Here is a 27,276-nt window from a genome sequence, read left to right on the forward strand (position 1 = left end):
TGTTTTACTTCTTGTTTTGCGCTCCTATTTTGGTGGCTTTTTCTCTTTTTGTTGGTATTTCCCTGTGGCAGTTTCTTTTGAGCAATATTTCCCGTATCTGCTTTGTTTCAGCAATCAAGACTATTTAAGTTGTTTTTATCCTTCTTTGCGGGGACATTGTTGATTGTGATGTTCGGATGTAGATTGTGGACGCTGTCTTTGCTCCACAGTAAGTCTTTGCTGTCGTCCAGCATTCAGTTTTAGTTTCGTTCTGCATAGCCTTCCCTAAGCTTCAATGCCTTTTCCTAGGGGCATTAGACCCCTTTTTACCTGCACCGTGCCTCCCGCTGTATCCCACATTTACAAAGCAATTAGCTACCGGCTGCCACCTACTGATATGGAAGAGTATTACACGGTTACGCTACAGCAGGGGTCACCAACATGGTGCCCGCGGGCACCAGGTCGCCCATAAGGACCAGATGAGTCGCCCGCTGGCCTGTTCTAAAAATAGCTCAAATAGCAGCACTTATCAGTGAGCTGCCTCTATTTTGTTTAAATTTTATTTATTTACAAGCAAGCTGGTCTCTCTTTGCTCAACATTTTTAATTCTAAGAGGGACAAAACTCAAATAGTATTTGAAAATCCAAGAAAATATTTTAAAGACTTGGTCTTCACTTGTTTAAATAAATTCACTTTTTTTTTGTACTTTGCTTCTTATAACTTTTAAAAAGACAATTTTAGAGAAAAAATACAACCTTAAAAATTATTTTAGGATTTTTAAACACACATACCTTTTTACCTTTTAAATTCCTTCCTCTTCTTTCCTGACAATTTAAATCAATGTTCAAGTACATTTATTTTTTTTATTGTAAAGAATAATGAATACATTTTAATTGAATTCTTCATTTTAGCTTCTGTTTTTTCGACAAAGAATATTTGTGACATATTTCTTTAAACTTATTATGAATACAATTAAAAAAAAAAATCTTCTGGCAAATCTAAAAAATCTGTAGAATCAAATTTCAATATTATTTCAAAGTCTTTTGAATGTCTTTTAAAATTTCTGTTCTGGAAAATATAGAAGAAATAATGATTTGTCTTTGTTAGAAATATAGCTTGGTCCAATTTGTTATATATTCTAACAAAGTGAAGATTGGATTTTAACCTATTTAAAACATGTCATCAAAATTCTAAAATTAATCTTAATCAGGAAAAATTACTAATGATGTTCCATAAATTCTTTTTTTTATTTTTTCAAAAAGATTCGAATTAGCTAGTTTTTTCTCTTCTTTTTTTCGGTTGAATTTTGAACTTTTAAGAAACTATGTTTCAAAATTTTATTAAAATTTTTTCTCCTTTTTTAAACCGTTCATTTAAGTTTTTTTTCATCATTTATTCTCTGCAAAAAACCTTCTGTAGAAGGAAAAAAAATATACGACGGAATGACGGACAGAAATTGTCATGCCTGTGAATCAGGTCATGTTTGATCATGTTATGTTTAGTTTTTTGGACATTCAGCTTTACCTTTTTGCACATACTGGTTTGTTTTGTTACCATGACAACTCATTGATTTTCACCTTGCCCTCCTAGTTAGGCCCAGTCCCTGAGCTCTCACACCTGTTTGTAATTAGCACAGCCAGTACTTAAGTCATTTGTTTTCTATTCCTCGGCCTGGGAACTTTGCGATTGCATTTTGCCTTCATGCCTGCATGTTGCTTACTGCTTGCTGCACATCCTTCATGCCCTCCATCACCTGCCACGCACCTAGCTGTTCATGCCTCTTGTTTTTGTCACAGTAAGTGTTTTGTTTTAGTTATTTATAGCCATGCCATCATGCTGTTTTTGTTCATAGTTCATTCATGCCATCGTACAAGTGTTTTTGTTTCCTGTTTGTATTTTGTAGTCTAGTATTATACCTCCTTGTGAGCGCCCTTTGTTTAGTTTTTTGTATTTAGTGTATAAATAGATACCATGTACCTGAACTCACGCCTGGCTCATCCAGTATTCCCTCAGCGTCGAAGGAGCAAAACCAATCCATGTCACAGTCCTGACAGAAATACCTTTTTTAAAAATTTTTTTTTTAATTTATCTCTTTCTATGTATATTTATTGTGAGAAATCATTAAGATTTTAATTTAAAGATAATTATTAATTATTAGTAACATAGGATTAAAGGTAAATTGAGAAAAATTATTTTTGGCAATTTATTTAAGTGCGTATCAAACTGGTAGCCCTTCGCATGAATCAGTACCCAAGAAGTAGCTCTTGTTTTCAAAAAGGTTGGTGACCCCTGCTCTACAGAAACTCAACAACAACACTTAATTTGCAGACTATAATTACTGGTTTTCAAAAAATATTTTTAACCCAAATAGGTAAAAACATTGATAATCACCCACGGCACACCAGACTGAATCTCACGGAAAAATAGTGTGCCGCAGCACAGTGGTTGAAAAACACTGGCATAAAGCGCATTATGATTTGTGTCTAACCCAGGGGTCGGGAACCTTTTTGGCTGAGAGAGCCATGAAAGCCAAATATTTTAAAATGTATTTCCGTGAGAGCCGTATAATATTTTTCAACATTGAATACAACTAAATGCGTGCATTTTAAAGTAAGACCAACAGTATCATAAGTCTTGTATTCTATTTAATAACATTGTTATTCTGAAGCTAACCTATAATGAATAATCATTAATTACTGCGTCTTCTTGAACAAATGCGGTAGGAAATGGATGGATGGATTAAAATGCATGAGAATGTTTTCTATTTGGAACGTTATTTTTAGCACTGTGATTACCAGCGGAATTATTCATAATAATCGTGTTAAGCAATGTCAGCTAAGATTTATCGAAAAGCCAGATCATGGGTGTCAAATTCTGGCCCGCGGGCTAAATTTGGCCCGCCGTGTAATTTAATTTGGCCCTTGAGGCAATATCAAATTAACATTACAGCAGCGGTGCCGCTGTAAAACCGCAATTTCTCACACTTGCCAATCCTCTCGAAGTTCAGTGCACCTCCCGAAAATCTCCCGGGGGAAGCATTCTTCCGATTTTCACCCGGACAAAAATATTGAGGGCGTGCCTTAAAGGCACTGCCTTTAGCATTCTCTACAACCTGTCGTCACATCCGCATTTCCTCCATACAAACAGCGTGCAGGCCCACTCGCATCATATATGCGGCTATTACACACACATAAAAGTGAATGCAAGGCATGCTTGGTCAACAGCCATACAGGTCACACTGAGGGTGGCCGTATAAACTTTAACACTGTTACAAATATGCGCCACACTGTGAACTCACGCCAAACAAGAATGACAAACACATTTCGGGAGGACATCCGCACTGTAACATAACAGAAACACAACAAAACAAAGACCCAAAACCCCTTGCAGCACTAACTCTTTCGGGACGCTACAATATATTTTGATATTTACCTGAAGCTAACACATAATAAATGATTAATATGGGGCGGCATACCTCGGTTGGTAGAGTGGCCGTGCCAGCAACTTGAGGGTTGCAGGTTCGATTCCTGCTTGTGCCATCCTAGTTACTGCCGTTGTGTCCTTGGGCAAGACACTTTACCCACCTGCTCCCAGTGCCACCCACACTGGTTTAAATGTAACTTAGATATTGGGTGTCACTATGTAAAGCGCTTTAAGTCACTTGAGAAAAAGCGCTATATAAATGTAATTCACTTCACTTCACCTCAGAAGGCTGCAAATAGAAAAGAGGCATTACATTTGTATTTAAATTTTATTTGAAAAGCCATTGATATTTTTTAATTATTATTATTATTATTTGAAGCTCAATTTTGCATTTCACAATAAAGTTACTGTATATAATCCTTGGTCAACAGCCATACAGGTCACACTGAGGGTGGCCGTATAAACAACTTTAACACTGTTACAAATATGCGCCACACTGTGAACTCACACCAAACAAGAATGACAAACACATTTCGGGAGAACATCTGCACTGTAACATGACATAAACACAACAAAACAAATACCCAGAACCCCTTGCAGCACTAACGCTACAATATATTTTGATATTTACCTCAGAAGGCTGCAAATAGAAAAGAGGCATTGCATTTGCATTTAAATTTTATTTGAAAAGCCATTGATATTTTTTAATTATTATTATGTGAAGCTCAATTTTGCATGTCACAATAAATTTACTGTATATGAGCATTGCTTGTTCAATATTTAATGCAACACTTTTGTCCCACTCTGTATTTGAGTGGGACACCCATGAGCCAGATGCAGTCATCAGGGCATACTTGGTCAACAGCCATACAGGTCACACTGAGGGTGGCCGTACAAACAACTTTAACACTGTTACAAATATGCGCCACACTCTGAACCCAAACCAAACAAGAATGACAAACACATTTCGGGAGAACATTTGCACTGTAACATGACATAAACACAACAAAACAAATACCCAGAACCCCTTGCAGCACTAACGCTACAATATATTTTGATATTTACCTCAGAAGGCTGCAAATAGAAAAGAGGCATTACATTTGCATTTAAATTTTATTTGAAAAACCATTGATATTTTTTAATTATTATTTTTCGAAGCTCAATTTTGCATTTCACAATAAAGTTACTGTATATAAGCATTGCTTGTTCAATATTTAATGCAAAACTTTTGGCCCACTCTGTATTTGAGTTGGACACCCATGAGCCAGATGCAGTCATCAAGGCATACTTGGTCAACAGCCATACAGGTCACACTGAGGGTGGCCGTATAAACAACTTTAACACTGTTACAAATATGCGCCACAGTGTGAACTCACACCAAACAAGAATGACAAACACATTTCGGGAGAAGATCTGCACTGTAACATGACATAAACACAACAAAACAAATACCCAGAACCCCTTGCAGCACTAACGCTACAATATATTTTGATATTTACCTCAGGAGGCTGCAAATAGAAAAGAGGCATTGCATTTGCATTTAAATTTTATTTGAAAAGCCATTGATATTTTTTAATTATTATTATTTTTTGAAGCTCAATTTTGCATTTCACAATAAAGTTACTGTATATGAGCATTGCTTGTTCAATATTTAATGCAAAACTTTTGGCCCACTCTGTATTTGAGTTGGACACCCATGAGCCAGATGCAGTCATCAAGGCATACTTGGTCAACAGCCATACAGGTCACACTGAGGGTGGCCGTATAAACAACTTTAACACTGTTACAAATATGCGCCACACTGTGAACCCACACCAAACAAGAATGACAAACACATTTCGGGAGAACTTCTGCACAACAAAACAAATACCCAGAACCCCTTGCAGCACTAACGCTACAATATATTTTGATATTTACCTCAGAAGGCTGCAAATAGAAAAGAGGCATTACATTTGTATTTAAATTTTATTTGAAAAGCCATTGATATTTTTTAATTATTATTATGTGAAGCTCAATTTTGCATGTCACAGTAAAGTTACTGTATATAAGCAATTGCTTGTTCAATATTTAATGCAAAACTTGTTTGGGTCCCTATTAAAAGGTTAATTTGTTCAACATTAATTTATTCAGTTTTAAATTTTGGCCCACTCTCTATTTGAGTTTGACACCCCTGTCATCAAAAGAGCCACATCTAACCCTATTGTTTCTCAACAATAATGTTTTCACTCACAGACATAAAACTTAATGATTGTCTGTCAGTATTCTTGCTAAATGACAGGGATTAACTGTGATTGGAGTTGTCGGGCGCATGCGCAGACGCTGACGTGCTGCCCAGATGGGCACATTTCTCTCTCCGCGGCGCAGCGGGCGATAAAAGGGCAGACATGCGAGAGGGGAGCGCACCTCTCCTGCTGAGGAGCGCTCGGCGCAGGGTGGGCGGAACCGCCGTGACACCTGCGTGCTCCTCACCCACGCTCAGCTCCCCTCGTCGGCCGCAGACGCAACAATCCGCCTGCCGCCCGTGCGTAAAAGTCTGAGGAGGACGCGCGCCTTCCACCTCCCCCTCGCCGGATGGCTTGAGTGCGCGCTCCGGACAGCTCCGAGAGCCGAATGGTTCGGCTCCAAACTTGTCGGCATGATCGACTCCAACGTCAGCCTGAGCTGCGTACACTGTCCCGAGGGAGGAGCCGCCACCACGGTCAAGTACGAGGAGGTCTCCGGTTCCCTGCCGCCGCCCTCCCTCAGCCCCACCGGGCACCTGGTGGTGGCCGTGTGCCTGGGCTTCATCGGCACCGTGGGGTTCCTCTGCAACTTTGTGGTGCTGGCCATGTTCCTCCGGTACCGGGCCCTGCGCACGCCCATGAACCTCCTCCTGGTGAGCATCTCGGCCAGCGACCTGCTGGTGTGCGTGCTTGGGACACCCTTCAGCTTCGCGGCCAGCATCCAGGGACGCTGGCTGATCGGGCGGGCGGGCTGCGTCTGGTACGGCTTCGTTAACGCCTGTTTGGGTGAGTCCTCAGCACTTTTATATCACCCTTTTTTTTTTTTTTTAGAACAGGCATTGACATAACCAGGTTTCTACATGCAGGCAGGTGCAAGTGTTTTGCATGTAATCTCATCCAAATGTTGTCTTTACTGATTTTCCCTAAATCAAAGTGAGGCTCAGGGGCCATTTGAGTTGAGTTTGTGTTTATTTCGTAACATAATACATCACAATTTACAGTTTCTCTATTCCAGTGTTTCTCAACCACTGTGCCGCGGCACACTAGTGCAGCGGACCCCTGGGGGCAGGGACTCAAAGTCAGAAAAGGGCAGGACATTTTTTTTTGTTTGTTTTTTTTACACTGGTGGTCCCCAACCACCGTGCCGTGGCCCGATTGGTACCGGGCCGCGGAATAATTTCTTAATTCATTTTTATTTAAAAAAAAAAATATATATATATATTTTTTTTATCAAATCAACATAAAAAACCAAATATACACTTACAATTACTGCACCAACCACAAAAACCTCACTTTTTCATGACAAAAACTTCCCTTTTTCATGACAAAGAAAAAATAAAAATAAAAAAATATTATTGTAAACAATAATAATTACATTTTAATTTAATTCTTCATTTTAGCTTCTGTTTTTTCGACAAAGAATATTTGTGAAATATTTTGTTCAAACTTATTATGATTAAAATTCAAAAAAATTATTCCGGCAAATCTATAAAAACTGTAGAATCAAATTTAAATCCTATTTCAAAGTCTTTTGAATTTCTTTTAAAATTTTTGTTCTGGAAAATCTAGAAGAAATAATGATTTGTCTTTGTTAGAAATATAGCTTGGTCTAATTTGTTATATATTCTAACAAAGTGCAGATTGGATTTTAACCTATTTAAAACATGTCATTAAAATTCTAAAATTAATCTTAATCAGGAAAAATAACTAATGATGTTCCATAAATTATTTTTTAAATTTTTTCAAAAAGATTCGAATTAGCTGTTTTTTCTCTTCTTTTTTTTCGGTTAAATTTTGAACTTTTAAGAAACAATTTTTCAAAATTTAATTTTAATTTTTTCTCTTTTTTTAAAACGTTGAATTCAGTTGTTTTTTTTTCATAATTTTTCTCTGCAAAAAACCTTCTGTAGAAGGAAAAAAAATATACGACGGAATGACGGACAGAAATTGTCATGCCTGTGAAGCAGGTCTTATGTTTGATCATGTTATGTTTGGTTTTTTGGACATTCAGCTTTACCTTTTTGCACTTCCTGGTTTGTTTTGTTACCATGACAACTCATTGATTTTCACCTTGCCCTCCTAGTCACGCCCCGTCCCTCAGCTCTCACACCTGTTTGTAATTACCACAGCCAGTACTTAAGTCATTTGTTTTCTATTCCTCGGCCTGGGAACTTTGCGATTGCATTTTGCCTTCATGCCTGCATATTGCTTACTGCTTGCTGCACATCCTTCATGCTCTCGATCAGTGCAGTGGACCCCTGGGGGTACTTGAAGGTATGCCAAGGGGTACGTGAAATTAAAAAAAAAAATATTCCAAAATTAGCAACAATTCAAATATCGTTTATAAATATATTTATTGAATAATACGTCAACAAAATATGAATGTAAGTTCATAAACTGTGAAAAGAAATGCAACAATGCAATATTCAGTGTTGACAGCTAGATTTTTTTGTGGACATGTTCCATAAATATTTTTAAAGGCCTACTGAAAATGAGATTTTCTTATTTAAACGGGGATAGCAGGTCCATTCTACGTGTCATAGTTGATCATTTTGCGATATTTCCATATTTTTGCTGAAAGGATTTAGTAGAGAACATCCACGATAAAGTTCGTAACTTTTGGTCGCTAATAAAAAGAGCCTTGCCTGTACCGGAAGTAGCAGACGATGTGCGCGTGACGTCACGGGTTTGTAGGGCTTTTCACATCCTCACATTGTTTATAATTATAGCCACCAGCAGCAAGAGCGATTCGGACCGAGAAAGCGACAATTCCCCCGTTTATTTGAGCGAAGATGAAAGATTTGTGGATGAGGAAAGTTAGAGTGAAGCACTAGAGGAAAAAAAAAAAAGACAACGGCAGTGGGAGCGATTCAGATGTTATTAGACACATTTACTCGGATAATTCTGGAAAATCCCTTATCTGCTTATTGTGTTACTAGTGTTTTAGTGAGATTATTGGGACAGCGTGGCACAGTGGAAGAGTAGCCGTGCACAACCCGAGGGTCCCTGGTTCAATCCCCACCTAGTACCAACCTTGTCACGTCCGTTGTGTCCTGAGCAAGACACTTCACCCTTGCTCCCGATGGGTGCTGGTTAGCGACTTGCATGGCAGCTCCCTCCATCAGCGTGTGAATGTGTGTGTGAATGGGTAAATGTGGAAGTGAAGTGTGAAGTGAATTATATTTATATAGCGCTTTTCTCCAGTGACTCAAAGCGCTTTACATAGTGAAACCCAATATTTAAGTTACATTTAAACCAGTGTGGGTGGCACTGGGAGCAGGTGGGTAAAGTGTCTTGCCCAAGGACACAACGGCAGTGACTAGGATGGCGGAAGCGGGAATCGAACCTGCAACCCTCAAGTTGCTGGCACGGCCGCTCTACCAACCGAGCTATACCGCCCCACAGTATTACTGCACCAACCACAAAAACCTCCCCCCTTCATGACAAAAACGTCCCTTTTTCATGGTGGTTGGGGACCACTGTCTTACGTGAATGAGCTAAATAATATTATTTGATACTTTATGGCAACGTGTTAACAATTTCACACATAAATCGCTCCTGAGCAGAAGTCGCACCCCCGGCCAAACTATGAAAAAAACTGCGACCCATAGTCCGAAAAACACGGCACATTTAAGTTTGTGAATGGAGGTTCCGCTGTACGGGCACTTGTGGGAAATTATCCCGTAGGAGTCTGTATACTTTTAGAAGAGTTGAATGTTTTGGCGTTGCTTTCAAGTATGACTTTTGATCATCGGTGGAAGTAAACCGAGCCGACCGGGTCGCCGACGCGTCTTCTACGTTGGCTTGCGCGCCGTCTCGCAGGGGAGGGCATTCTCGCACCGGCAGCCGGGCCGGGTGGATCGGTCGTAGCAGCCCTGGCAGACGGCGACGCATCCCCTGAAGTAGTATCAAAGCGCTTTGAGTACCTTGAAGGTAGAAAAGCGCTATACAAGTATAACCCATCTATCATTGAACCCATTTATTATAAAGTCATACCCGAAAGTCGGAGGGCCGCGGTGACCGCCAGTGTCTCTGAGAGAAGCCAATGGAGGAGCCAAGATCACAGCTGCTGCAGGAGGAAGGACGCTAACTCAGCACAAGTCTCCAGTGAGAGCCGACTTAATATCACAATTTTTATCATCCAAAAACTTGCTGGTTGACATGTGGTAGAGAAACATGTTCGCCAAAGCTTCACAACAAACAAAGAAACACAGGCTGTGTTTGGGTTGCTAAAGGCAGCTGCAATCCACCGCTCTCCATTATTAATTGAACAAATTGCAAAAGATTCAGCAACACAGATGTCCAGAATACTGTGTAATTATGCGATGAAAAGAGACTATTTTTAGCCGTGTTTGGTGCTGGGCTAAAATGTCCCCTCCAACCAATAACGTCACAAACACGCGTCATCATTCCGCGACGTTTTCAACAAGAAACTCCGCAGGAAATTTAAAATTGCAATTTAGTAAACTAAAAAGGCCGTATTGGCATGTGTTGCAATGTTAATATTTCATCATTGATGTATAAACTATCAGACTGCGTGGTCGGTAGTAGTGGGTTTCAGTAGGCATTTAAAGATTTTTTTGGTGAAGAAATGTTTAGAATTAAGTTCATGAATCCAGATGGATCTCTATCACAATCCCCAAAGACGGCACTTCTATGTGTAGAAATCTTTATTTATGATTGAATCACTTGTTTGTTTTTCAACAAGTTTTTAGTTATTTTTTTCTTTTTTTCCCCAAATAGTTCAAGAAAGACCACTACAAATGAGCAATATTTTGCACTGTTATACAATTTAATAAATCAGAAACTGAGGACATAGTGCTGTATTTTACTTCTATATCTTTTTTTCAACCAAAAATGCTTTGCTCTGATTAGGGGGTACTTGAATTAAAAAAACGTTCACAGGGGGTACATCACTGAAAAAAGGTTGAGAACCATTGCAGTAGAGATAATGTTTGGTGTGCCATGGGACTGGTGTTGTGACGATACACATTTTTTGTTAGCGGTACCGGTACTAAAATTATTTCGATACTTTTCTAATTAAAGGGGACCACAAAAAATTTCATTATTGGCTTTATTTGAACAAAAAAAAAAAAAAAATAGGGTACTTATTGTTGTTAAGTCCGGAAATAAAATAGTGAACATACATGAGAACTTGTCTTTTAGTAGTAAGTAAACAAACAAAGGCTCCTAATTTAGCTGCTGACATATGCAGTCACATATTGTGTCATTTATCATTCTATTATTTTGTCAACATTATTAAGGACATGTGGTAGAAAATGAACTATTAATCTACTTGTTTACTCACTGTTAATATCTGCTTACTTTCTCTTTTAACATGTTCTATCTACACTTCTGGTAAAATGTAATAATCACTTATTCTTCTGTTGTCTGATACTTTACATTAGTTTTGGACGATACCACAAATTTGGGTATCAATCCGATACAGAGTAATTATAGGATTATACATTGGTCATAATCAAAGTCCTCGTGTGTCCAGGGACATATTTCTTGAGTTTATAAACATAATATATATTTCAATCAATCAATCAATGTTTACTTATATAGCCCTAAATCACTAGTGTCTCAAAGGGCTGCACAAACCACTACGACATCCTCGGTAGGCCCACATAAGGGCAAGGAAAAATTCACACCCAGTGGGACATCGGTGACAATAATGACCCAGTGGGACGTCGGTGACAATGATGACTATGAGAACCTTGGAGAGGAGGAAAGCAATGGATGTCGAGCGGGTCTAACATGATACTGTGAAAGTTCAATCTATAATGGATCCAACACAGTCGCGAGAGTCCAGTCCAAAGCGGATCCAACACAGCAGCGAGAGTCCCGTTCACAGCGGAGCCAGCAGGAAACCATCCCAAGCGGAGGCGGATCAGCAGCGCAGAGATGTCCCCAGCCGATACACAGGCAAGCAGTACATGGCCACCGGATCGGACCGGACCCCTTCCACAAAGGAGAGGGGGACATAGAAGAAAAATAAAAGAAACGGCTGATCAACTGGTCTAAAAAGGGAGTCTATTTAAAGGCTAGAGTATACAAATGAGTTTTAAGGTGATATATATTTAAGGTAATATATATTTAAAAAAAAACAAAAGATGTTGTGATGCCAAAAAATATCAACGTAATCATAGCAGTATCGACTAGATACGTGCTTGTACTTGATATCATTACAGTGGATGTTAAGTGCAGATCCCCCAATGAAGTTTGTTTACATTTTGACGCCGGTGAGCTACGGTGTGTAGTGAAGCATGTTTAGCTATTCCTCGTCCTGCAGGGATGAAACTTGTAAAAACCTTACTTTATTTGTCGCCATGGCGACCAGGATTAATAATTTAGAAGTGGCTAAAACACTGCTGACGGTGGATGGACGTTAGCCGCTAGCTAGCTCGCCATGTCTTAAAGCACCTCTTCCTGAGGGCGTTTCAGTGTTATAACTTCACCTTTATCTTTAGTTTTTAACCTAAAATGCGTCCGTTCTCCCTTTTCTGTTTACACACCGTGTCTGCTTGTAAGTACTCTGTGCGCTGCCGAAGATGCTCGTCTGCTCGTAAACCAGCAATGTGACTTCGATGCGGGCGCTGGGGAGGTGCGGGACCGGTACGTTTCAGAGACGGTATCGTACCGAAAAATTATTCATTAGTGTTGCGGTACTATACTAATACCGGTATACCGTACAACCCTACGTAATTTCACCTAATTGGGTTAAAAATATTTTATGCAAACCAGTAATTATAATCCGCAAATAATTTGCCGTTGTTGAGTGTCTGTACTGTCTAGAGCTCAGCATATCAGCAGGTAGCTAATTGCTTTGTAGATTCTGAGAACAAGGTTTGTTGCGATCACAGTATGCGGGAGGCAGCATACAGGCAAAAAGGTATCTAATGCTTTAACCAAAAATAAACAAAAGGCGAGTGCCGCTAAGAAAAGGCATTGAAGCTTAAGGATGGCTATGCAAAATGAAACTAAAACTGAACTGGCTGCGAAGTAAACAGAAACAGAATGCTGGACGACAGCAAAGACTTACAGCGGGTGGAGCAGATGGCGTCCACAAAGTACATCCGTACATGACAACCAACACTCAAAATAGGAGCGAAAGACAAGAACTAAAACACTACACACAGGAAAACGGCAAAAAACTCCAAATAAGTCACGGCGTGATGTGACAGGTCGTGATAGTACACCTACTTTGAGACAAGAGCTATAGTGACGCATGGTAGGTGATGGTTTGAATTACTATCCAACAATTGCGAGAACGACTTTTTATTGTCAATATCGGCTGCTGAGTTTCATTTTATTATGTTTTCTGCTGGCGGTGGGCCTCGGGATTTTTTTCAATAAAAAATTGTGCCCTGGCTCAGAAAAGGTTGAAAAACACTGCTCTAGTCAACATGTTCGAAAAGGAGTAGGAAGAAGCAGAGCTTATTTAATCCTACCCCTTTTCCTTTACATAGCAGTTGATCAAACTTTTGTTCACTTCCTGTTTTCAATTTATTCACAATAGACTCCATAACTAATATTATTAAACATAAATAAATAATCAGTGACGTAAGTTATATTTCATATGGTGAGATAAATACGATTACCGTATTTCCTTGAATTGCCGCAGGGCATATAGTGCGCGCCTGCCTTGAATTACTGCCGGGTCAAACTCTCTTCGCAAAATAATTAGCGCATGCTTAGTATTACCGCCTGGTCAAAAACTCGTCACGTCACGAGTGACACTTCCGCTGTCATCATTTTTAAAATGGAGGAGGCTGATTTCAATACCGGTAATGTGAAATCGCACAAAGGGAAGAAGATTAAGAACTATTCAGTAGGATTTAAAGTCCAAGCTTACATCACACTCAAATTTGTACTGCATGCCTTTGGTAAGTGCCGGAATGAGAAGAGGTTTTGAAATAATTTCCGCATGCTTACTTTTACCGCATGCCTTTGGTAAGCGCAGGAGTGAGAAGAGGTTTTAAATTAATTAGCGCCCCGGCGGCAATTCAAGGAAATACGGTATCTAGAAATGTTGTCGAAAAAAAAACAAAAAAAACATAAGAATTGATACATAATTGGGGGATATTTTGATATACATATGTATATCAAAACTTAGTGCCTGATTTGTTATGCGACAAATTGTATTATTATTAGTTATTTTCTGTCACTGGATGTATTAACTCATGCTCACGTCATCATTTTGCTCTTTGCTCTATTCACCGCTACACTATAATTTTAAAAGCTGTGCACATGTTATTTATTTAAGTGCTTGTTTGCATTTGTAGTTAATCAATTTTATTTATTGTTTTCATTGAAATAAGAGAGCGCAACTGAACAAGTTCTAGTTTATTAAACATATTTGGCCAGTCAAGCTGATTCTGATTAGTATTATTATCTTGACTGCACTTAAATGTAGAATATATGTAGAATATATTTATAGTATTCATATTTTATATATATCATATATGTTATATATTATACATTATTGTCTATTGTTAGTGAACTGTGGTGCTGAATTTCCCCAAGGTATCAATAAAGTACTTTATATTCTATTCTATTCTATTTTTTTTTGATTACATAAAATTATTTTGTTAATTTTTTTCTTTACATACCTACCCAAGCACCTGGACACCCCTGAAATTACTACAGATTGTACACTTTGTTACCTACAACACAACTCTAACACTAAGGTTTGTCTTTAAACTTATTTAATATCTTTTTCCAGCATTTTTTTAAAAGGGTAACATTATCACAATTTCAAAAGGGTTAAAAACAATAAAAATCAGTTCCAAGTGGCTTGTTTTATTTTTTGAAGTTTTTAAAAACATTTTTACCGGTCCCGGAATATCCCTAAATAAAGCTTTAAAGTGCCTTATTTTTGCTATCTTCGAAACCACTATCCATTTCCCTGTGACGTCATACAGTGCTGCCAATACAAACAACATGGCGGTTACCACAGCAAGATATAGCGACATTAGCTCGGATTCAGAATTGGATTTCAGCGGCTTAAGTATGGAGTATGGAGGCAGATAGCGAAAACGAAATTGAAGAAGAAATTGAAGCTATTGAGCGAATAGCTATTGACGCTATTCGGCCATAGCGTGGGTGTACCTAATGAAGTGGCCCATAGCATGGCTGCCTTATTAGCATCGCCGGTAAAATATGCAGACCAAACGATCAGGACTTTCGCATCTTGTGACACTGGAGCAATTTAAATCCGTCGATTGGTAAGTGTTTGTTTCGCATTAAATGTGGGTATCTAGTTTCAAATGTACATACAGCTAGCGTAAATAGCATGTTAGCATCGATTAGCGTAGCATGTTAGCATTGATTAGCTGGCAGTCATGGCGTGACCAAATATGTCTGATTAGCACATAAGTCAACAACATGAACAAAATTCACCTTTGTGATTTCGTTGACTTAATCGTTGCAAATGCATCTGCAGGTTATCCATACATCTCTGTGCCATGTCTGTCTTAGCATCGCCGGTCAAATGTGAAGACACTCTGGTACATTCAGTGGGGGTCTGGCGGCAGATTTCTTGCCAGTGGTGCAACTTGAATCCCTCCCTGTTAGTGTTGTTACACCCTCCGACAACACACCGACGAGGCATGATGTCTCAAAGGTTCCAAAAAATAGTCAAAAAACGGAAAATAACAGGGCTGAGACCCGGTGTTTGTAATGTGAAAATGAATATGGCGGGTGTGTTACCTCGGTGACGTCACGTTCTGACGTCATCGCTAAAAGATCGATAAACAGAAAGGCGTTTAATTTGCCAAAATTCACCCATTTAGAGTTCGGAAATCGGTTAAAAAAATACACGGTCTTTTTTCTGCAACATCAAGGTATATATTGACGCTTACATAGGTTTGATGATAATGTTCCCCTTTTAAATAAAAAAAATATACAAAAATGGGACCTGTATCCTAAAAGTTAAAGTTAAAGTAGCAATGATTGTCACACACACACTCGGTGTGGCGAAAAAATTCTCTGCTTTTGACCCATCACACTTGATCCCCTCTGAAGGGGTGAGGGGAGAAGTGGGCAGCAGCAGTGACTTTTCGTGATGCGGCCATTGGTGGAAAAAATGTTTGGACATCCCTTTCTGAAATGAAAAAGCAGCCGCCCTTATTATTGATGGGTCTTGGGTCACTTGAACTGAAAACAGACCGAAGGCACCGACCGTGTTAAAATGACAGCAAAAAGCATGCAGCATTTATGTAAGAGAAAATGCATTGGAACTGTGTGTGTGTGTGTGTGTGTGTGTGTGTGTGTGTCTTTAAAAGTCTATTTTACAAGCTATTTGTGAAATCTAACTTGGTGCGGTTTGCAAAATATAAAAATAAACTAAGTTTTCAATCCAAGAGATAGAATTTTGGTTCTGAATATTTAAATAATAAGTCAAAAAAAGCTCCTTCAAAATGTATTTTACACAGAGACCCTAAAGGGACATGGGGCAAAAAATTATTTGGGGGGAACATTTTTTTTTTTTTAAGATATTTTCTCGTGCGCACGAAATACATATCTAAAAAAAAAAAAAAAAAAAGTTCCCTCCCCAATTTTCTTCCCCCTCATGTCCCTTTAGGGCAAGGGTGTTAAACTCAAATACAGAGTGGGCCAAAATTTTAAACGGAACAAAGCTGCGGGCCAAGGTTGAACAAATTAACCTTTTAATAGGGACCCAAACAAGTTTTGCATTAAATATTGAACAAGCAAGGCTTATATAACTTTAGTGACATGCAAAATCCAGTTTCAAATAATAATAATAATAATGAAAAGAATATCAATGGCATATCCAATACAATTTAAATAAAAATGTTGTGTTTTTTTTTCTATTTGCAATCTTCTGAGGTAAATATCAAATTTTTTCCACAGGCAAATAATAAATTTGAAAATAAAATAACAATAATGAATGAACCAAACATTCAAGCCTTGAAGTAGCAAGAGAAAATTCATAAAGAAAACGTTAATTATTGGTCAGTTTGCTGGAAGTTTCCCGGAAGAGTTATTGCTGCAAGGGGTTCTGGGTATTTGTTCTGTTGTGTTACGGTGCAGATGTTCACCCGAAATGTGTTTGTCATTCTTGTTTGGTGTGGGTTCACAGTGTGGCGCATATTTGTAACAGTGTTAAAGTTGTTGAAACGGCCGCCCTCAGTGTCCCCTGTATGGCTGTTGACCATAAAAGCCACAAATATTATGTGACACGCTGTTAGTATGGAAGAAAAGCGGACGTGACGACAGGTTGTAGAGAACGCTAAAGGCAGTGCCTTAAAAGCACGCCCCCAATATAGTTGTCCAGGTGGAAATCGGGAGAAATTCGGGAGAATGGTTGCCCCGGGAGATTTTCGGGAGGGGCACTGAACTTCGGGAGTCTACCAGGAAAATTAGGAGGGTTGGCAAGTATGAGTATTAGCGGTGAATGCAGTGTTACAGCGGCACCGACGCTGTATAACACCGGCGGGCCAGCTCTAATGCTAAATTGATATTGCCTCAAGGGCCAAATTGAATTACACGGCGGGCCAGAGTTTGACACCCATGCCCTAAAGGGACATGGGGCAAAAAAAAATTTGGGGGGAACATTTTTTTTTTTTAAAGATATTTTCTCGTGCGCATGAAATACATATCTAAAAAAAAAAAATGTTACCCCCCAATTTTTCCCCCCCCCTCATGTCCCTTTAGGGCCTCAGTAGGTAAGGGACATTATGAAAATTTTTTGGGGGGGGGGGAACATTTTTTAGATATGTATCTCCTGCGCACGAGATACATTATAGGGACGGCGTGGCGCATTGGGAGAGTGGCCGTGCACAACCCGAGGGTCACTGGTTCAAATCCCACCTAGAACCAACCTCGTCACGTCTGTTGTGTCTTGAGCAAGACACTTCACCCTTGCTCCTGATGGGTGCTGGTTGGCGCCTTGCATGGCAGCTCCCTCCATCAGTGTGTGAATGGGTAAATGTGGAAGTAGTGTCAAAGCGCTTTGAGTACCTTGAAGGTAGAAAAGCGCTATACAAGCACAACCCATTTATTTATTATAGCTAAAAAAAAATAAAATAATGTTCCCCCCCAATTTTTATTTTCTTCATGTCCCTTCAGGGCCTCCGTAGGTAAGCCGCGTACAAAGTCAAAAAAGCTCTTTCAAAGTATAGTCTACAGTATTTTTCTGGAATCCAAACTGGTTAGTTTAACAGAATCTACAAAATAACCTGCATATTCAAACCACAAGACTGTATTTTGGTTCGGAATGAAGTGTATTATATTTATATAGCGCTTTTCTCAAGTGACTCAAAGCGCTTCACATAGTGAAACCCAATATCTAAGTTACATTTAAACCAGTGTGGGTGGCACTGGGAGCAGGTGGGTAAAGTGTCTTGCCCAAGGACACAACGACAGTAACTAGGATGGCACAAGCGGGAATCGAACCTGAAACCCTCAAGTTGCTGGCACGGCCACTCTACCAACCGAGCTATCCCGCCTCACCTCAATGACTGAGTTAAGCCACATAATAGGTCAAAGAAAGTCCTTTCAAAGGATATTTTAAAATATTGTTTTAATGAAATCCTAGCTGGTAAACATAGTACAATATAAAAAAGAACTTTTGTATTAAATCACGAAATATGTCAAAAAAGCCATTTCAAAGTAATTTTTTTAAAAACATTTTTTGTGAAATGTAAACTGGTAAATATAGTTCAAAAATAACCTGCGTACTCAACCCAATAGACAAAATTTTGGTTCGAAGTAATGGCTTTTTTCCCCGATAGTCCAACTCTTAATTACCGATATCAACCGATATCGATATATACAGTTGTGGAATTAACACATTATTATGCCTAATTTTGTTGTGATGCACCGCTGGATGCATTAAACAATTTAACAAGGTTTTCCAAAATAAATAAACCCAAGTTATGGAAAAAAAAAATGCCAACATGGCACTGCCATATTTATTATTGAAGTCACAAAGAGCATTCTTTTGTTTTAACATGCCTCAAAACAGCAGCTTGGAATTTAAGACATGCTCTGCCTGAGAGGGCATGAGGAGGTTGAGGTGGGCAGGATTGAGGTGGGGGTGGTAGCAGGGTGAGTGGGGTGTATATTGTAGCGTCCTGGAAGAGTTAGTGCTGCAAGGGGTTCGGGGTATTTGTTCTGTTGCGTTTATCAATCAATCAATCAATGTTTACTTATATAGCCCTAAATCACTAGTGTCTCAAAGGGCTGCACAAACCACTACAACATCCTCGGTAGGCCCACATAAGGGCAAAGAAAAATTCACACCCAGTGGGACGTCGGTGACAATGATGACTATGAGAACCTTGGAGAGGAGGAAAGCAATGGATGTCGAGCGGGTCTAACATGATACTGTGAAAGTTCAATCCATAATGTATCCAACACAGTCGCAAGAGTCCAGTCCAAAGCGGATCCAACACAGCAGCGAGAGTCCAGTTCACAGCGGACCCAGCAGGAAAACATCCCAAGCGGAGGCGGATCAGCAGCGCAGAGATGTCCCCAGCCGATACACAGGCAAGCAGTACATGGCCACCGGATCGGACAGGACCCCCTCCACAAGGGAGAGTGGGACATAGGAGAAAAAGAAAAGAAACGGCAGATCAACTGGTCTAAAAAGGGAGTCTATTTAAAGGCTAGAGTATACAAATGAGTTTTAAGGTGAGACTTAAATGCTTCTACTGAGGTGGCATCTCAAACTTTTACCGGGAGGGCATTCCAGAGTACTGGAGCCCGAAATAAAAACGCTTTATAGCCCGCAGACTTTTTTTGGGCTTTGGGAATCACTAATATGTCGTGTTACGGTGCGGATGTTCTGCCAAAATGTGTTTGTCATTCTTGTTTGGTGTGGGTTCACAGTGTGGCGCATATTTGCGACAGTGTTAAAGTTGTTTATACGGCCACCCTCGGTGTGACGCGTATCGCTGTTGACCAAGTATGCCTTGCATTCACTTGTGTGTGTGTGAAACACTGTGGATATTATTACGCAAAGGACGTGGCTTTAAGGTTTATTGGTGCTCTGTACTTCTCCCTACATCCGTTTACACAGCGGTGTTTTGAAAAGTTATACATTTTTTACTTTTTGAAACCGATACCGATAATTTCTATTACATTTTAAAGCATTTATCGTCCGATAATATTGGCAGTCCGATATTATCAGACATCTCTATAAATAATGTTTATATTTAACCAAGCAGGTGGCATTTTGGTTTGGAATATTTAGTTACGTCACGTCATATGTTACCAAAGCTGTCCATTTAAGTTGTTGGTTAATGTTCTGTACTGTACATCCCATATGTGGTTGCAAGCTCCGACTATTTTGAGTTGAAAATAGATGATAAAAGTGGTTAATTGTGGCACATTTATTGGACTTCTTTACCCTTTGGAAGCTCTTATAAGCCATTTTGGCCAACAACATGGGAGTGCAGGATAAATAATGAGCCTGCACACCCAAGGTAAGGCGTTAATGGATCGGAGCAAAGTGTTAGAGTGACGAGGATGATGATGATGATGATGTCGTCCATCTGCAGGCGGCTTGAAGCTGATAAAGGTCTAAAAGGTTGTAACCCGCCATCATTTTACCGCGCTTCATAAACCCTAAGCTTCTCCTGCGCCCTGTTTCTCGACGCCCCCCCCCCTCCCACTGGAATGGATTACGTCAGATTCTTGCTGCCGATTCTCGACCTTTATGTGATACCGTTCTCTCTGATTTAAACAAGTTTTTGATGCCAAACTGCAGAAAATAATCCCTCACAGGTTCAAAAAGTCAGCGCTGAATATATATATATATAGGGATGGTTTAGTTCTTTTTGGAACAGGCTTAAGAGTGCTACACCACATGTTTGCACATAAGAACCGGCTTAAAAAAGTAGATGTGTTTCTGTCAGGGGGGTTCATCTGTGGATAATTCCCTAAAATGTTCCAGTTCCTTTCACATGTTTAAAAAACACTTTAAGACCAACGTCTTGGAAAAATATGTCACTCTTGAATCAACACAGTAGTTAAAGGCCTACTGAAACCAACTATTACCCACCAGGCAGTCTGATAGTTTATATATCAATGATGAAATATTAACATTGCAACACATGCCAATACGGCCTTTTTAGTTTACTAAATTACAATTTTAAATTTCCCGGGAGTTTCGTCTTGGAAACGTCGTGTAACGATGACGTGTACGCAAGACGTCACGCGTTTTTAGGAAGTATGAGCACTACGCACACACACAGCTAAAAGTCATCTGCTCTAACGGCATAATTACACAGTATTTTGGAGATCTGTGTTGCTGAATCTTTTGCAATTTGTTCAATTAATATTGGAGAAGTCACAGTAGAAAGATGGAGTTGGGAAGCTTTAGCCTTTAGCCACACAAACACACGGTGATTCCTTGTTTAAAATTCCCGGAGGTGAAACTTTAGTATGGATCACAGCCAGAGGTGGGTAGTAATGCGCTACATTTACTCCGTTACATTTACTTGAGTAACTTTTGGGATAAATTGTACTTCTATGAGTAGTTTTTATGCAACATACTTTTACTTTTACTTGAGTATATTTATAGAGAAGAAACGCTACTTTTACCCCGTTCCATTTATCTACATTCAGCTCGCTACTCGCTACTTTTTTTTATCGATCTATTAATGTTTGTTTTGGATAATGACAGAGCTTCAAAGTAGAATCTACGCATGCCTGCGTTTCACCAATCACATGCAGTCACTGGTGACGTTGGACCAATCAAACAGAGCCAGGCGGTCACATGACCGTGATACGTAAAACCCGACATAAACATGTTGACAAACTTATTGGGGTGTTACCATTTAGTGGTCAATTGTACGGAATATGTACTGTACTGTGCAATCTACTAATAACATTTTAAATCAATCAATCAAAAGTGTAAAGGAAAAAAGACACTTTTTATTTCAACCGTACTTCCCGTCAAAAGCCTAAAGACTGATCGCACAGTTCCTGTCTTCACAATAAAAGTGCCGCTCCATCGCGCCTGCGTTAACAAAATAAGGGGATCTCCGAAAGCCAGCGCAAACAAGCTAGCAAGCTACGGAGTTTGCCGCCAATGTATTTCTTGTAAAGTGTATAAAAACAAATATGGAAGCTGGACAGTTAAGATGCCAAAAACCAACGACTTTCATGTGGTATTAGACAGAAAAGAGGAACTTTTTTTCTCCTCCATTTGAAAACGTGGACGTCTGATTCCAATCAATGCAAGTCATCAGAATCAGGTAATACACCAACTTATATTCTTGTCTTCATGAAAGATAGGAATCTATATGTTAAAGATGCATGTATATTCATTAAAACACCTTCAACATGTCAACAAAAACGGCAAAATAAATAAATATAAATTATATACTGTATATATAAATTTATGTATATATATATATATATATATATATTTATATATATATGATTATAATATTATATTATTTAATATATATTATTGTTTTAGTTGCTTAAGAGTTTTCCTGGCTCTGAATTTGCTCATTGCTATTTTTATGTTTTTGTGCATTATTTGTTGCCGTAATCAGGTTACTCATCAGTTACTCAGTACTTGAGTAGTTTTTTCACAACATACTTTTTACTTTTACTCAAGTAAATATTTGGGTGACTACTCCTTACTTTTACTTGAGTAATAAATCTCTAAAGTAACTGTACTCTTACTTGAGTACAATTTCTGGCTACTCTACCCACCTCTGATCACGGCGGACATGGATCCCGACCGAATGTCAACCAGAAGGTTTCGGTGAGAAAATTGTGGTTAAAAAGTCGCCACTTATTGGATATCAGCTGAGCTTGTGCCGTCCATACAGCTGCCTTCGACACCCGTGAGACATTGGCGTCAAGACAACTGTGGACAAACCCCTCTTTAAACTCACTAAAACACTAGCAACACAATAGAAAGATAAGGGATTTCCCAGAATTATCCTAGTAAATGTGATTAAAAACATCGGAATATGTCCCAATGCTATCGCGTTTTTTTTTTTTTTTTCTAATCCGTCGCTATCAATTTCCTCAAACACGAATCTTTCATCCTCGCTCAAATTAATGGGGAAATTGTTGTTTTCTCGGTCCGAATAACTGTCTTTGTTGGAGGCTCCCATTAAAATCAATGTGAATATGTGAGGAGCCCCCACACTTGCGACGTCATCGTCTGCGACTTCCTGCAAAGGCGAAGCTTTTGCAGGAAGTACCAAAAGTGGCGAACTTTATCGTCGATGTTCTCTACTAAATCCTTTCAGCAAAAATATGGCAATGCCGCGAAATGATCAAGTATGACACATGGAATGGACCTGCTATCCCCCTTTAAATAAGAAAATCTCATTTCAGTAGGCCTTTAATACTATGATCAATGTTAATTCAAAACCAAATGTGGGATATAAATAATAATGGAAGTATAATTGTTTGTATATAGTATATAATTGGTACAAAGGTTTAATTAATTTGTGTACATGGACATTTCACATGCCTTTACTGTGTATATAATTGAACAGTTTATGTTGTGTAAACGGTGTATACATAATATGTTGCACAAAGGAAATTTCATAATTTTTTGGAAGTTCATCTTGTATTTGACATTGTTTATAACAGGCTTGGGCAATTATTTGGGCCACATTTAGAGAAAAAACGTGTCTGGGGGTAGGTGTATATATACATGTTATATATATATATATTAGGGCTGCAAATCTTTGGGTGTCCCATGATTCGATTCAATATCGATTCTTGGGGTCGCGATTCCATAATATATCGATTTTTTGGGGGATTTTTTTAGATTCAACGCGATTCTCAATTCAAAAACGATATTTTTCCGATTCAAAACGACTTTGTATTCATTCAATACATCGGATTTCAGCAGGATCTACCCCAGTCTGCTGACATGCTAGCAAAGTAGTAGATTTAAAAAAAAAAAGCTTTTATAATTGTAAAGGACAATGTTTTATCAACTGATTGCAAAAATTTAAATTTGTTTTAACTATTAAACGAACCAAAAATACGACTTATTTTGTCTTTGTGAAAACATTGGACACAGTGTGTTGTCAAGCTTATGAGATGCGACGCAAGTGTAAGCCACTGTGACACTATTGTTCTTTATTATTATTTTTATAAATGTCTAATGATAATGTCAATGAGGGATTTTTAATCACTGCTATGCTGAAATTATAACTAATATTGATACTGTTGTTGATAATATTCATTTTTGTTTCACTACTTTTGGTTTGTTCTGTGTTGTGTTTGTGTCTCCTCTCAATTGCTCTGTTTATTGCAGTTCTGAGTGTTGCTGGGTCAGGTTTGGTTTTGGAATTGGATTGCATTGTTATGGTATTGCTGTGTATTGGTTTGTTGGATTGATTAAAAAAAAAAAAAAAAAAGAGAGAATAGATTCTGAATTGCACAACATGAGAATCGCGATTAGTATTGGAATCGATTTTTTCCCACGCCTCTAATATATATATATATATATATATACATATATATATATATATGTATATATATATATATATATATATATATATGTATATATGTATGTATGTAATCAATGGCTTTATCCTTTTAACATTGGGAACAGTACAATAATTCTGCCCAGGTTAATCCACATTAAACTGCCTCAAGTTGTTGCTCAGATTAAATAAAATGACCAAACTTATCTTCTACATCAGGGGTGCCCACACTTTTTCTGCAGGCGAGCTACTTTTCAATTGACCAACTCGAGGGGATCTACCTCATTTATATATATCATTTATATTTATTTATTTATGAAAGAGACATTTTTGTAAACAAGTTAAATGTGTTTAATGATAATACAAGCATGTGTAACACATATAGATGTCTTTCTTTCACCAAGACAAGAATATAAGTTGGTGTATTACCTGATTCTGATGACTTGCATTGATTGGAATCAGACAGTAATGATGATAACGCCCACATTTTCAAATGGAGGAGAAAAAAAGTTGTCCTTTCTGTACAATACCACATGAAAGTGGTTGTTTTTTGGCATCTAATTCATCCAGCTTCCATACACTTTACAAGAAAAACATTGGCGGCAAATTCCGTAGCTTGCTTGATTGACATTCACGGCACCCGAGGGTCTTGTGAGATGACGCTGGCTGCTGCCAGTTCATTATTATGAAAAAATGACTGAGAGGAAGGCGAGAAACACTTTTTATTTCAACAGACTTTCGCGCCGTCCCTTCCGTCAAAACTCTAAAGGCCGACTGCACATTTCCTATCTTCACAATAAAAGCCCTGCTTCATGCTGCCTGCGCTAACAAAATAAGAGTCTCGGAAAGCTGGCGTGCACAAGTGATGTGCACGCCAGCTTTCTGAGGGATCGCTTGTGCACGCCAGTTTTCCGAGACTCTGTATTTAGTTAGCGCAGGCAGCATGAAGCAGGGCTTTTATTGTGAAGATAGGAAATGTGCAGTCGGCCTTTAGAGTTTTGACGGAAGGTACGGCGCGAGAGTCTGTTGAAATAAAAAGTGTTTCTCGCCTTCCTCTCGGTCATATTTTAATAATAATGATCTTGCAGCAGCCAGCGTCATCTCACAAGACCCTCCGGTACCGTGAATGTCATTTAAGTGACGTCTTGGTGAAGATTGATGATCACTAATTTTTAGGTCTATTTTTTTTAAAAGCCTGGCTCGAGATCGACTGACACACCCCCCGCGGTCGACTGGTAGCTCGCGATCGACGTAATGGGCACCGCTGTTCTACATATACAAATTTCAACATTAAACAGTTTCAAGTCAACTCATCAGGCTTAATTTATTACAGCATTTGGGAAGCCTGTAGTTGACTTTTATTATGTAAATGTTATATTTTTATCAACATGTGATGGCAGGGTCCCTGCTATCACATTCGTTTATCTTTTAACAACAGCAAGGTATTACATGTAGCGCAGCATTTATATCACAGAGTGGAGGGGAACTTTTCCTCGATTCAATAAACACATAAAAAACAGTCTGATACTGTTACGGTAAATCAAACGTTAGTTCAATCACAACAGTAACACGCAAAATAGTGCAAAGCAATAACAATATATCAATAACTTAACGTTGCTGAAACGTTAACGTCACAATACACAACACACAAACATGTAAAGCTCACTTTATTAAGTTATACCTCATCCACGAGTCCCTCGTATTCTTCTTATTCCATCTTGCTTTGTTCCCTCGGAAACTCAGTTTACTTGGCGCAGGTCATCTTGATGCTTCCTCCGCTTCTGCACCATTGATTGGTTAACGTTAAATTCTCTCGCTGCCGCTCTAGTCCCGTGTTCTACTGTGTGACTGATCGCCTTGAGTTTAAACTGTGCGTCGTAAGCTTGTCTCTTAATAGGAACCATGTTGGGGTCTTTACATAAACACACAAATTGAAATGAAAAAGCACGCTTCGCGTAGTCATATATCCCAGCATGCACCACACGCTTCTTCTTGTACGGGGGAAAGTGAAGTCGGCGGCTTCTTACCGTAGTTACGAGACATGTTGTGGCTCAAAAGTGGTCCATATACAAACCCCGTTACCATATGAGTTGGGAAATTGTGTTGGATGTAAATATAAATGGAATACAATGATTTGCAAATACTTTTCAACCCATATTCAATTGAATGCACTACAAAGGTAAGATATTTGATGTTCAAACTCATAAACTTTGTTTTTTTTTTTGCAAATAATAATTCACTTAGAATTTCATGGCTGCAACACGTGCCAAAGTAGTTGGGAAAGGGCATGTTCACCACTGTGTTACATCACCTTTTCTTTTAACGTCACTCAATAAACGTTTGGGAACTGAGGAAACTAATTGTTGAAGCTTTGAAAGTGGAATTCTTTCCCATCATTGTTTTATTTAAAGCTTCAGTCGTTCAACAGTCCGGGGTCTCCGCTGTCGTATTTTACGCTTCAGACTGCAGGCGGGCCAGGAAAGTACCCGTACTCTTTTCTTTTTTATGAAGCCACGCTGTTGGAACACGTGCTGAATGTGGCTTGGCATTCTCTTGCTGAAATAAGCAAGGGCGTCCATGAAAAAAACAGCGCTTGGATGGCAGCCTATGTTGTTCCAAAACCTGTATGTACCTTTCAGCATTAATGGTGCCTTCACAGATGTGTAAGTTACCCATGCCTTGGGCAGTAATGCACCCCCATACCAGATGCTGGGTTTTGAACTTTGCGTCGATTACAGTCTGGATGGTTCGCTTCCCCTTTGGTCCGGATGACACGGTCGAATATTTCCAAAAACAATTTGAAATGTGGACTCGTCAGATCACAGAACATTTTTCCACTTTGCATCAGTCCATCGTAGAGGATCTCGGGCCCAAAGAAGCCGGCAGCGTTTCTGGATGTTGTTGATAAATGGCTTTCGCTTTGCATAGCAGAGCTTTAACTTGCACTTACAGATGTAGCGACAAACTATATTTAGTGACAGTGGTTTTCTGAAGTGTTCCTGAGCCCATGTGGTGATATCCTTTAGAGATTGATGCCGGTTTTTGATACAGTGCCGTCTGAGGGTTCGAAGGTCAGTCATTCAATGTTGGTTTCCGGCCATGACGTTTACGTGGGGGATTTCTCCAGATTCTCTGAACCTTTTTGATGATATTATTGACCGTAGATGTTAAAATCCCTAAATATCTTGCAATTGCATTTTGAGAAA

The 27,276-nt window shown here is 39.0% G+C and overlaps 1 protein-coding gene across 1 annotated transcript in view; it reads left to right on the top strand.

Moving 5' to 3' along the window:
* Positions 1 to 5,745: 5,745 nt before the first annotated feature.
* tmtopsb (teleost multiple tissue opsin b) overlaps positions 5,746 to 27,276 on the top strand; it is a 97,872-nt gene continuing 76,341 nt past the window's right edge. Inside the window, exon 1 of the mRNA XM_061921566.1 lies at positions 5,746 to 6,410. Within this exon, the coding sequence (XP_061777550.1) occupies positions 6,038 to 6,410 (373 nt within the window). The 5' untranslated portion in view covers positions 5,746 to 6,037. The remainder of the gene's footprint in view (positions 6,411 to 27,276) is intronic.

The sequence above is a fragment of the Nerophis ophidion genome, linkage group LG15, assembly GCF_033978795.1.
Source record: "Nerophis ophidion isolate RoL-2023_Sa linkage group LG15, RoL_Noph_v1.0, whole genome shotgun sequence".
Classification (NCBI taxonomy): Eukaryota; Metazoa; Chordata; class Actinopteri; order Syngnathiformes; family Syngnathidae; genus Nerophis; species Nerophis ophidion.